The sequence below is a fragment of the Trachypithecus francoisi genome, unplaced genomic scaffold, assembly GCF_009764315.1.
Source record: "Trachypithecus francoisi isolate TF-2019V2 unplaced genomic scaffold, Tfra_2.0 Lachesis_group14, whole genome shotgun sequence".
Lineage (NCBI taxonomy): Eukaryota > Metazoa > Chordata > Mammalia > Primates > Cercopithecidae > Trachypithecus > Trachypithecus francoisi.
The window spans coordinates 28,973,299-28,986,005 of record NW_022681459.1 but is presented as its reverse complement, the minus strand read 5'-3'; the positions used below and the strand labels follow the sequence as shown (position 1 = coordinate 28,986,005).

Here is a 12,707-nt window from a genome sequence, read left to right as displayed (position 1 = left end):
GTTCTGCTGGTTGGAAACCAGCCCACACAGGAAATGTATTCCCCAAATTTTGATTTACTTTTAGTTTAAAAAAAGATCAATGAAGTTGGCCACCGTTGTGGATAGAGTCAGCACCACTGAACTGTGTAGGTAGAAATGGTGAAGAGGGTATAGTATGGGTGTGTTACCACAAGCAAGAACAAAAGTTTCAAGGGAGGTTTTGGGAAAACCACTTGAACAGGAAGAAACCTTGCCAAATGCCCTGCACAGCGGCGTCCCGTGTGTGTGTGGTGTCTGTGGACGGCTCAGAACCCTTGCCCACGTCCACTCTGATGTTGCTCTTGCATAATTCTTTCTGCCTCTTACTTCTCTTCATCTCATGCTCATTCCCTTTAACTTAAGAGGATCACTATGCCAACCAGAATTAATTGCCTGCACAGTAAGTTATTTTTGTCTTATTTTTTTCAATTACACGTAGCCATCCTAGGAGTGCAGCCTGTAGCTCAGCAGCCAGCCGACCTGCCTGCCTCGTGTTCCCTCCCGTCTCCGCCTTTCCCCTCCTAGGTTGCTGGTTCCCTGTGTTCCTCCTGAAACTGCTCTGGCTGAGGTTGTACAGTGCCTGTCGGGTGAGGGCGCTCGCTCTGGTACCTGATGTGACCCGGCGACCTCGCTGTGACACCCACAGGAAGAGGCTGATTCCCTTTTTCATCCTCCAGAGCTAAAAAGTAGTCACTTCTATCCATGGACCATCTGTGGTTCCAGTTGAAATCTGATGCTGTTCTTGGGAAGCCAAAGACAATTTTTTTCTTCTTCTGGTCATTGTTTTTCCCATCTGCTGGGTTTTAAGACAGATCCTTCAATTAACTATATCTGTTAGACTCTGTAGAGACAAATAGGAATATATTTGGAAATATTTATGACATTAGAGCTATAATTTAGATGATGTTTAAATTCTTTCCTGTATTTGTTTATACTTCAGCCTTCTCGTGATGTGTTTTTTAAACTTTGTTAGAACCAGGGAAGGACTTTTTTCTTCTCCCTGTCTCCCATTTAAAATCTTGGTTACTTGCCTCAAATTTCACATAACCACTCCCCAGATTATCTTCAGGAATCTTGAAGCTTGTGGGTGAGGTCTAAATTTTGCTTCTTGCTGTTGGCGTAGAGAAGGTAGCCTGGAGTCAAGTAGTCAGGCTTCCTGAAATCAACATGGCGCCGGCTATTCTTGCCCGTGGCGTGAACTTCACTATCAGCAAAAGGCAACAGTTTCTGCAGGCTCAAAGTCAAGCAGATGATGTGCTTGGTCCAGATCATCCAGATGGTCTGATGATCCAGACCATCAGTTCCTGGATCAGTCAGGGTCCTCCAGAGAAGCAGAACCCACAGGTTACATATTTAAGGAACTGACTCATGAGATTGACAGGTCTGAAATCTGCAGGGCAGGCGGCAGGCCACAGACCCCGGCAAGAGCTGATGCTTTAGTCTTGAGGCAGAATTTCTTCCTCCCTGGAAAACCAGTGTTTGCGCTTAGGGCCTTCAGCTGATTGGACGAGGCCTACCCACATTCTCCAGGATAATCTCCTTTCCTTAAAGTCCACTGGCTGGGGTTGTTAACCACATCTACACAGTGCCTTCCCAGCCGCACCTCAGTTCGTGTTCTGTTGAATCTCTGGGTGTTGCGGCCAGGTTGACACAGCGACACCTCACAGGCTTGCTCATCGAGGTGGGCAGACTGGTACATTCTAGGTGGGCAGACTGGTACATTCCATACGGGGTTACTGCCCAGCAGACAAGAGCGTGCTCCAGTCTCAGCCCTGTCCCTCACAACCACCGTGGGGCGGCTATTTAGTGTGCACTGGCAAATCCGGGGCCATGTTCTCCCTGCATCGTTTACCCAAAAGGTGACAGTGAACAATCTGCTTCCAAGTCAAGACAGGCTTTCCCATTGCTATCGAGAAAGGGAATGGAATGGCCTCCGTCCGTGTGGTGGTCCTTCATGGCTGACGATGAGTCTGCCTGAAATGAGTCTGCCTGAGATGAGTCTGTGTGGCTGGAATCCTCTCCTCCCCCGCCCCTGCATGCCTCTCTGGAGACGCAACTCGTTCTGGGAATCCCGCCCAAGTCCTTGCTGGATTAGGGGGCTTGGCTCCGTGAGACCCCAAGGGCTTTGATGTATCCACACTCTCCGGAGTCTCCTCCCCAGGGGCCACAGACTTGCCCATTTTTCCAGACACCTGGCTGGCCACTTCTCAGACGCCATCCTTAGCAGCACGGAAGAGCAGGGCCTGGGAACATGAACTGCAGAGCCAGAAAGCCCAGTGTTACACACCCGCCCCGTTAGTATGCGACCCCAAGACAGCCACCTCTCCAAACCTTAGCTTCCTCATGTGTCCCTACAGAGTCTAGCAGACATAAATAGCTAATTAAGGAATCTATCTTAAAATCCCATAGGTAAGAAAACAGTGACCAAAAGCAACTCTAAAAATGTAGGGATCAGGCCTCCTTCCTCAGAGGCGGCTGGGGGATATCATTGAGGGTCCAGTCTACAGAACTGCAGACCTCAGTCCCCACCCGCACATGACCATCCCCTGTATGAGAAGTTGATGCCATCCCTCTAGAAACTGTGACGAATTACCAGGTTAGGGGAAGGTGCAAGTCACACAAATGATTTCGGGAAGATTTGCACACGGGCACATATGACCATAATCTGGTTTCTGGCATTGATGTTGAACTATGAAATTCAACAAAACAGGCCAGGAGCGGTAGCTCACACCTGTAATCCCAGCACTTTGGGAGGCCAAGGCAGGTGGATCATGAGGTCAGGAGTTTGAGACCAGCCTGGCCAACATGGAGAAACGCCGTCTCTACTAAAAATACAAAATTAGCCGGGCGTGGTGGCTCGCACCTGTAATCCCAGCTACTCGGGAGGCTGAAGCAGAAGAGTCACTTGCGCTTGGGAGGTGGAGGTTGCAGTGAGCTGAGATCACGCCACAGCACTCCAGCCTGGGCAACAGAGTGAGACTCCGTCTCAAAAAAGAGAAATTTAACAAAACAGCAGACATGCTCTGGAAAGCGTGAGCGAAGATGGAAAAACAGAATAACCTTGTTACCAGCCCCTCGGGGTGGGGTGTGGCCCATGGAAGAGGCATAGGGCTCCCTGGGGTGGGGATCTGCCGCCAAAACAAGTTAGTCCCTCAGGGTCTGGACAGACAACAGACTGGAGCCAGTAGTGAGGTTAAAACAAACATGCCGTGCCAATCTTTCTTGTCTACCATCTTTTTACATGCAGGCTGCAATCCTTGCTATTTCGTCTTAATATGCCAAGAATTAGAATTTTAGGCAGTTTTTATTTTTATTATTTTATTTTATTTCATTTTGAGACAGGGTCTTGTTCTGTCACCCAGACTGGAGTGCAGTGGCAAGATCATAGCTCATTGCAGTCTCAAATTCTTGTGCTCAAGTAAAACACCTGCCTCAGCCTCCCAGGTTTAGGCACTTGTAGTTCGATTTCCCTTGCATAACTTCAAGTAACTGCTTGAAAATGTGCATATCCCATTTTATTTTTATTTTTTTTTAAGTTTAATTTTTTAATTTTTATTTTTTAAATAGAGATGGGGTCTTGTTATGTCACCTAGGCTAGTCTCCAATTCCTGGGCTCAGGGGATTCTCCAGACCTCAGACTCCCAAAGTGCTGGGATTACAGGGCTGAGCCACCGTGCCCGACTCCTATTCCTGTTCTGAGGTCTTTTGAATACAGCCGTGCCTTGCCTGTCTGCACACCCCACTTCCCTCTTAACCTGGGCACACCGCGCATCTCTGGCATGGTGTGGGGCCCTGCGGGTGGGCTGCGTCAGCTTCTCCCCACACAGCCCTGTGGTCTGCAGGCCCCCAGAGTGAAGCGTGAAGGAGCATGAGCAGCAGCACACAGGACAGCAGGTACGGTGCCCGTGTCCTCGGCCCTGGCCTGCCCCTGCGTTGTCCGCTGTGGCCTCCGGGTACTCTAAGCACTAGTGGTATTTTGGCCAGACCTGGGCTAGCAGTGGGCAACCCCAGCTACATGTTTGAAATACCTGGGATCTTTTGAAAAATGCTCATGCCCGGTGTCCCCAGACCCCCATCATGCCAGATTCTCCAGGAAGGGCCTGCCCACCTGTAGTCCTTAGAGGCCGGCTGATTTGAGGGCTTGGGGCTGAGGACACTGTTCCACTGTCCTCTCCACTCCCCCACTCCTCCACGTGTCTGCCTGGGTTCTGAGGACTGAACAGGAAGACATGGTGGGCATTCCTGGATCCTTAAGCCAAATGTACCCCCTCTCCTCCCAGGGCTGTATCAAAGTACCACAAACGGTGTTTTCAACACCAGGAACACTGATTCTCTCCCTGTTCTGGAGGCTGGAAGTCTGAGCTGCTGGTGCTAGCAGGGCCACCCCTTCTGAGGCCCTGTGGGAAAGCCTGCTCCCGCCTCTCCAGCTCCTGACAGCTGCTGACAACCTTTGGCGCTCCTTGGCTTGTAGAAGCATCACCCTGTGCCCCGCTTTCATCTTCATGTGGCGTCCTTCCTGTGACCCTTCACAATGTCTTCCCCTGTGTGTCTGTCTCTGTTTCTAAATTCCCCCTTTTGATAAGGACAGCAGGCATATTGGATCACGGGCCACCCCGATGATCTAATTTTAACTTGATGACTTCTGCAAAGACCCCGTCTCCAAATAAGGTCACATTCTGTGAAGTACTGGGGGTTAGGACTGTAACATATGAATTTGGGTGGGGGTGGGGGAGCCAAGTTCAGCCCATAACAGTGTCCCTGCTCATACCTCAGGCCTGACTCCAGACCCCAGGCCAGCTTCAGTACAGGGATGCCTATGAAATGGACTTTGGAGATGGAGCAGGAAGGAACCTCTCACTGCTGGGGGTTCTGAGACCTTGGGTCTGTGGTTGACTTGGGGGGTGGGTTGCTGTTCCCTCCCGCTAGGCCTCCATTCCCCCTGGGAAATGAAGGGGGTGACATTGGAGCAGTCCAGGTGAAGCTATTGGATCCACCTTTCCTCTCCCCTGTTCCACCTGAGAGCCCATGTCTACAGGCCCTTCAGGGCCTCCAAGGTGAGCCTAAAGCAGAGCTTCAAGGCAGGTGCCTACAGATCAGAAATACCATGAGGGTCCCCCTCATCCCCCAACCTCAGGCCACCTGGTGGTCTCAGAGCCCCCTGACAGCTGGGGGTTCCTCTGCCTGGGAGCCCCTATCACCATGCCCAGGGCATTTCCCCAGCAGGTGCCCTCTGATACAACAGTCAGCCACATCGGCACCACTGCATCTGCCCCACTGGCCAAACTCCAAAGCCATGTCCAGTTGGGGGTCATCCAGCCATCAGAACATGCCCTGCTGATGGCTGGTTTTTCACGACGTGCTGCATTTTTCAGGGACGTGAATCACTCCAGGAACTGACACTGATGTCCCACAGGTGTACCATTAGGCCTGCGGACAACAGGGACGTCATTTACACGTTGATACTACTTACCCTCCTTTTTCATTCCTTTTCCAGCAGTCCCTGAAACCTGCACACAGGCTCCTAACTTTAGATCACTGTAAAAAAAAAAAGTCCAAATGATACATCATAAGAAGTGATTTGGTTGTATTGAGAGAGTCAAGTTTTTAAAAAATTATGGCCGCTTTGATCAAATTGAATACAGTTCATTGCGGCCCTTCATCTTCTCAGTTTCTGTCCTGTATGTAACCTGGGAAGAGCAGATGGGACACAGTAGTTCGTGATTAAAGTCAGGCTCAGGGGCACACGCTTCTTTCCCCGTAGTAGGCTTTGATTATACAAAGATTCATAGGCAGGTCTAGGTCAGGTTTCTCCGACTGCCCTCAGATGCCACAATTGTTGGTGTGCATTTCATTTAGAAGAGGGAATTGATATTCTTCATCCCCTCCTTTAACCTCCTCAACATGGGTGGCGATTTGCATATGTCATGGCTGTTGAGATGTTTATTGGATATGCCTATCACAAAGGGAATAAATTATCACATTAAGAATAAAGCTCCTCTTCATGATGATCAGACCTGTCTTCTTTCAAAGTCATTACCACCTACCTGCAAGTGGTAATGAATTTCACAGGCTGGACTGAAATGCTTACTCCCTCAACCTTGTCAGCCTTGGTTAATAGGATGTTAAACTAATTTGTGAAGAAGCAAATTAGTGAGCTCTTGCACCCACTGCATTAGCTCATACTTGATTTTTAAGGAATCATTGCTGTTGAAATTATTGTTGCTGCTGCTGCTAATTTTTTTCTATTCCATATTCTACTACTTGATGGATATCTATATCCAGATAAGTATCTGTATATAGAGATCTGTATCTATCTGGAAACATAGATCAAACGACACAAAATTGAGGTTTTGTAGGCCAAATATGCCCAAGTGACAAACTTCAGATGGCATGGCCTAATAGATATGATAGGATCTGGAATTATTTTTTAATAAAATCTTATTCCCAAAAGAGCGACTATTACTTAACATTCCTAAGAAAGTGAATACCATTGTTCTCAGGGTCTTGATTGGGTTTTATGAGTGTGATGATCCTTTCTGGGGCACAGTACTGCTTTGCCACCTACACCTTTCCTAATGAGGGGAAGTGGGTGGCACAGAGGGGACCCAGGTGTCCTTGGTGTCCCAACTGAGGCAACAGCTGTCTGCCTCCATTTGATCTGATAGAAAATCAGGGATATAAGCCAGGTGTGATGACTCATGCCTGTAATCCTAGCTCCCAGCGCTTTGGGAGGCTGAGGGTCGTGAATCACCTGAGGTCAGGAGTTCAAGACCAGCCTGACCAACATGGTGAAACCCTGTCTCTACTAGAAATACAAAAAATTAGCTAGGTGTGGTGGTGCGCACCTGTAATCCCAGCTATTTGGGAGGCTGAGGCAGGAGAATCGCTTGAACCTGGAGGTGGAGGTTGCAGTGAGCCAAGATTGTACACACCACCGCACTCCAGCCTGGGTGACAGACAGCAAGACTCCATCCCCCAAAAAAATCAGGAATATAAATACCATCCTTGGAAAGGGGTATCAACCAATAGTCCAGGCTTACTGCTTCTACTGTTATAATCTCCTTTCCATTTCATCTTGAAAAATCTCGTTTTGTACAAGCCAGATGCCAGTTGTTTTTTTCTCATGCAGATAGTGACAGCACACTGAAGTAGTAAACCTGCCCTTTGTTAGAGGCATTGGAGCCTCCTTTTCCCTTTGTCCCATTGGAGCAGTCATTCAGCCCCTCCTTCCCCGCCCACTTGACCAGCCCCTGCGCTTCCCTCTTCCAGGAGGAATTCTAAGGAAAGGGGCAAAGCTGTTCTTCCGCCGGCGGCATCAACAGAAAGACCCGGGCATGAGTCAGTCACACAATGACCTTGTGTTCCTGGAGCAGCCAGAGGGTTCCCGGAGGAAAGGCGTCACCCTCACCAGGATCCTGAACAAGAAGCTGCTCTCCAGGCACAGAAACAAGAACACCATGAATGGTGCCCCCATGGAGCCCTGCACATAGCGCCTGAGGTCATCACCTCCCAGCCAGAAGACGTGCACCCGCGTTAACTACCCTCACCAGGATGCAGCCAGTGTGCCCGCCAGATGTCCAGATGCCCCGCTTGTCTTGCTGGGTTTCTTCCGACCATCTAGTCTTTTAAAGGGAAAACAAAATCTGAGTCTCCAGCCAGGAGGTTTCCCCCAGAGAGGATAAAAAGCCCAACTCGCCACCAGATGCCAAATGAGACTTGACAGCCACAAAGCTTGGGCTGTGCTCAAAGCTAAGAGTTAGGGTTCGATATTAGAAGGAGATTAACATTATAAGTGAAATAATATACTCTAATGGATTGTGGAGGGCAGGTTTGAGGGACTCAGTTTACCTATTCTACACTAACAAGTGTTGTTTTTGGTCCATGCCTGGACCATGTCACAAAACGGAGGTGCCCCGCTGTGCTGTCACTGTGAATGGAAAGGGTGGGTCACCTCTCCTCATCTGCTGCTTGGAATAAAAAATGCAGCTGGCCCTGAGTACAGGGAAGTGGAACATAGACAGGATGTGGATAAACAGAGAAATTTTGATAGGAATGGAGACGCTATGACAGATGTAGGAAGTCATCTACCTTTGATATTAGCCATAGAACTTGAACACTAACTATATCCTATGCATAGTATGCAGAACACTTTTCTAAGTTTACTTTGAGCCTACTTGCAAGTGGAAGATATATATATTCTCACATGGTTTTTACATTTTTCTCTATTGTGTTAAAAGCTCTAATAATACTAGTGGAGAAGTTGACATCCAAGTTTTTTTTTTCTTCCGCCTGTCATACTTGCTAAACAAGAGCACAGCAGGCCTGTCGGATGAAGTCAGGAGCCATACGTGACCGCTCGTACAACACGGTAACCAAACACATACATGGATTTTGCCAAATGCTGCCAGTAGCCAAAACAAAGTCCTTTTAGGGCAATGGAGGAAATTATTTTGTGTCTCAGGTGTCAGTCTTTGGAATGGAAGTTTAGTAACAAATGGGCCAAACGTGCAGGAAATTCCTTCTATGCGCGCTTCAGAATTTTGCTGTGAACAGTCCTCTGGGACACAGGTTGGGGTGCCCTTGTTTGGGTTTGTTTTGGTGGAAAACGTGATCACCTGGCACACCATTGGAATATCCCTAAGTATCATTCCAGTCGCTTTCCTCATCCGTTGCCTTTCTGTTTCAGTTCATTCACAGATTTCACTTTGGTCTGCCCTGAATGTGCCACTGCCAGTAGACATGCTGGTGAAAGAACAGTCGTCACTGGGGTGAAGTGTTTTTGACAGTTTAATAGGATTCACTTTTCTCCAAAGAGATGTAAAAGGCCGTTATGAAAGCTTGACTTCTGTCATGGAGACGGAAATGGGCGAGATTCCTTCCGTAGGCTCTTTTGTTAATCCTTAAACATGAACTATTTCGGGGGTGATAGAGCCACTGGTGAGTCAAAAGCTATATAAAAACCAAAATTATAGGATTTTTTCTTTTGTAGTGAAAACCTGTATAAAAACCAAACTTACGGGATTTTTTTCTTCTTTTTTAGGGGGAGAGATTAGAAAACAACATTAGGAATTTCACTTTAAAATGCGCATTACAAATTTCTTAGGTGTTCCAGGAATTATCAAGTGACTTTAAAATGACTTTTTCAACCTGCTTTGTTTTCAAAAATTATATTCCAGTTTTAATCATTGTAAAAAAAAAAAAAGCACCTGGAGTTTCAAAATATGTGAATACTGCCAAGTTTCTGTCCCCAAAGTCAGGCATCACTGCTAGTCTTTTGGGACAGATGGGACAGATGTTCACTTGAATGTGTTACTTGAACTTTTATTGCTCTTGGCCGTGTGGTAAAAAGAGCCTGAGACATACAAGAATTCCTAGAAGATATTATGTGTCAGAATTTCGGACACTGATGAGAAGTTTTTAATTGTTCTTTTTTATTTGATTTTGGAATTCAGGTGTACTCTATTCAAGTGCGAAGAGATCAGAAGTTTTTTTTAAATTTTTTTATTTAAAAAATGTTTTTTTCGAGACGGAATTTCACTCCGTTGCCCAGGCTGGAGTGCAGTGGCGGCTCACTGCAACCTCTGCCTTCTGGGTTCAAGCGCTTCTCCTGCCTCAGCCTCCCAAGTAGCTGGGATTACAGGCGCCAGCCACCACGCCCAGCTAATTTATTGGTATTTAGTAGAGATGGAGTTTCACCATGTTGGTCAGGCTGGTCTCGAACTCCTGACCTCAGGTGATCCATCCACCTTGGCCTCCCAAAGTTCTGGGATTATAGGCATGAACCACCATGCCGGCCCCAGAATTTTGTATTAAACCTTCTTGCTCTTAAAAAAAAAAAAAAAAAGTTTTTAACTATTCCATTTCCAGATGAATCCCACGAGCATTGCTTACTGTTGAATACCTAGGTCTAGGGCTCTGCTTCCTATAGACACACTCATGTTGTCTCCATCCAATGGCCTTTTCTGAAGTTACAGAAAACACCAATGTGGGAGGGAGTTTATGAAGCAAAGGAAAGGAAACACGTAGGCTAGCTTCAGGGTAGCCCCGTGAGAAATGGGCTGTGCCGATACTGTGACTGTTTCTTTCCCAAGCTGTTTTATACAGGTTTTTTTTTTCATGGTGTAGGGTATTTATGACAAAGTAAATGTTGTGAAGGTTAAAGATAAATTAAGATTATCCACCAAATGCTAAAAATACTGACGTGTAAATCACCTTTATCGTCTCACCTCTTCTACGAGCTTTTGCGGGTTGAGGGCTTTTGTTTTTGGCTTTTGTCTGGATGAAAGTTTTGCCGAGTGGTGTTTTAAAAGCGATTCCTCATGAACACTAAGATTAACTGTGTCTGTATCTCTGGAACTGGGTGCTCATGTTGGTTTTAATGAGCTTGCAACCCTTCCCCGTTTGCTTTAAGGAGGTGCCTCTGTTCTTTGTGGAGGAGTGAAATGGAGCTTTAAGTGTGTGTGTGTGGTATGTGTGTCTGCACACAGGTGTGTGTTATTGTAGCAATAACAAAAGTAGCCATCTTCTTGTTCCTGCTGAAAACCTGCTGTGAGAGTTTTGACAGAGCAATTTATTTTAATCAAGTTTCAAGTCTGAGTTCAAAACCAGCCCCGATCCCTTATGACCGAGGGCCACTCAGTGGCACCTTGGTGCCCATTTAGATTTTTGCTTGGGTTTTACTGGCCACCTCTATAGACGAGAGTTGCAAAGTTGCTTTGAGCAGAGAGGGAAAGATTAATGTACACTGCTGGCGACCGAAGGCCGGTGTTTCCTGGGTAATCATCTCACGGCTCTTGATCTGGAAACTTCAGAGTACAAACTGGTGGACGGTGGAAGTCAGGACATGTATCTCTGTCCGATGGAAAACAGACCTCGGGGCTGGCATAAACCCTGCTGCCAGGCCCTCTTCCCCACTGCCCCAAACCGGCCCAGACACGATGACCAAAGCAGCCTGCACAGGGCGAGGCCCCTGCAGAATCCTGCAGAGCAAACTCAGGTTACCTCGGGTCCATGACTATTTGCATTGGAAACACAGTACACTGCCCTGTTCTCTCAGCAGCTGGGCAGTAGTGCGCACCATTCATCACTGAGGCTTGTGGTTTGTCGTTTACCACTGTTATGTCAAAACTGCATTGTAAAAAGAGAAGAAATTGGCAGGTTTTCCAGGTCTGCGGAAGGGTTTGGCCTGACACTGGAGTGCGGTGATGAACTTACGTGACAATGATTGTATTCCTCAATAGCACTTTAAATGCTGAAGACAGTCCTGCACCAAGCCTGCGCACGGGCTGGGGTGGGTTCCTTTGGAGATGTGGCTGGAACACAAACAATCTTTGAAGAAATAAATGTGCACACAGAACACTACATGCTGAGTTGTTTTTCCTGAGTCCTGTTCTGTCTTAGAAGTCTCAGGGTCTTCTCTGAGCGTCCCTTTCATCAGGTCACTGCAAGTGACCAACCATCACAGCCAATTAACGTAAAAGAAGAGGCAGGCTGGGCGCGGTGGCTCGTGCCTGTAAATCCCAGCACTTTGGGAGGCTGAGGCAAGGGATCACTTGAGGTTGGGAGTTTGAGACCAGCCTGGCCAACATGGTGAAACCCCGTTTCTACTAAAAATACAAAAATTAGTGTTAGTGGTGGTGCATGCCTGTAGTCCCAGCTACTTGGGAGGCTGAGACAGGAGAATCACTTGAACCCAGGAGGCAGAGGTTGTAGTGAGCCAAGATCGTGCCGTCACATCACTGCACTCCAGCCTGGGCAACAGAGCAAGTCTCCGTCTCAAAATAAATAAATAAATGAAAATTTAAAAATAAAAGTAAAAGAAGAGGTGGATATTGCCTTGCGCTTGCTTAGTCCTTGCTTCGTTCTTTGCAAACGGCTTTCCTAACGGGCTTCTTACATGATTTTAAGCCGTTTAGCGTCCTTTCTAGGCCTGGGGCTAAAATCATTAACTATAGAAAGTATTTCCAGGGGGCCGGGCGCGGTGGCTCACACTTGTAATCCCAGCACTTTAGGAGGCCGAGGTGGGCAGATCATCTGAGGTCAGGAGTTCGAGACCATCCTGGCCAACGTGGTGAAACCCCATCTCTGGGCTTGGCGGTACTCACCTGTCATCCCAGCTACTTGGGAGGCTGAGGCAGGAGAATTGCTTGAACCTGGGAGGCGGAGGTTGCAGTGAGCCAAGATTGCGCCATTGCACTCCAGCCTGGGCGACAGAGTGAGACTCTGTCTCAAAAAAAAAATTCCAGTGACCCTTGGGTCAGGGTAACTGTGGATGCTACATGTCAGGGACTGTTGGCCTGGACTCCCCCAGCGGCAGAGCCCAGCATGCGGTGGCCTGAGGGTGACACACCTGGGAAGTGCCAACAGAGTGCCGAAGTCCGGCTGAGGGAGTGGAACGGGGGTGAAGCCCACACGAGGGTGTGTGTCAGGTGGGCCACCCGTGAAGAGCAGCTGTGTCTCCACGCCATCCACAGGGACCTTCTGAGGAGCTCTCTTCACTTGGCACCGGGGGACGCGCTCATCCATCCTTGGACTTCACTGTCCATTCCCCACCGCAGTGGGTGGCCCAGGCACATGCAGAGGGGGACGGGGGGACAGGTATCTGGCTCGGCCACAGGTGGAACGGTGTCTGCTCTTGCCTGGGGCTCACGGTGGTTCTGGGATGGAGGCGATGGAGTCGGGTCACAAAC

At 48.1% G+C, this 12,707-nt stretch overlaps 1 protein-coding gene across 3 annotated transcripts in view; it reads left to right on the top strand.

Moving 5' to 3' along the window:
- The window catches only part of C2CD2 (C2 calcium dependent domain containing 2), a 71,917-nt gene extending 60,538 nt beyond the window's left edge, over nucleotides 1-11,379 (top strand). For 2 of the 3 annotated variants that reach the window (XM_033232548.1, XM_033232547.1), the window contains exon 14: nucleotides 7,288-11,379. In XM_033232548.1, the coding sequence (XP_033088439.1) occupies nucleotides 7,288-7,508 (221 nt within the window). In that variant the 3' untranslated portion in view covers nucleotides 7,509-11,379. The remainder of the gene's footprint in view (nucleotides 1-7,287) is intronic. The other variant, XM_033232549.1, reaches the window with a different exon arrangement.
- The last annotated feature ends 1,328 nt before the right edge of the window (nucleotides 11,380-12,707 follow it).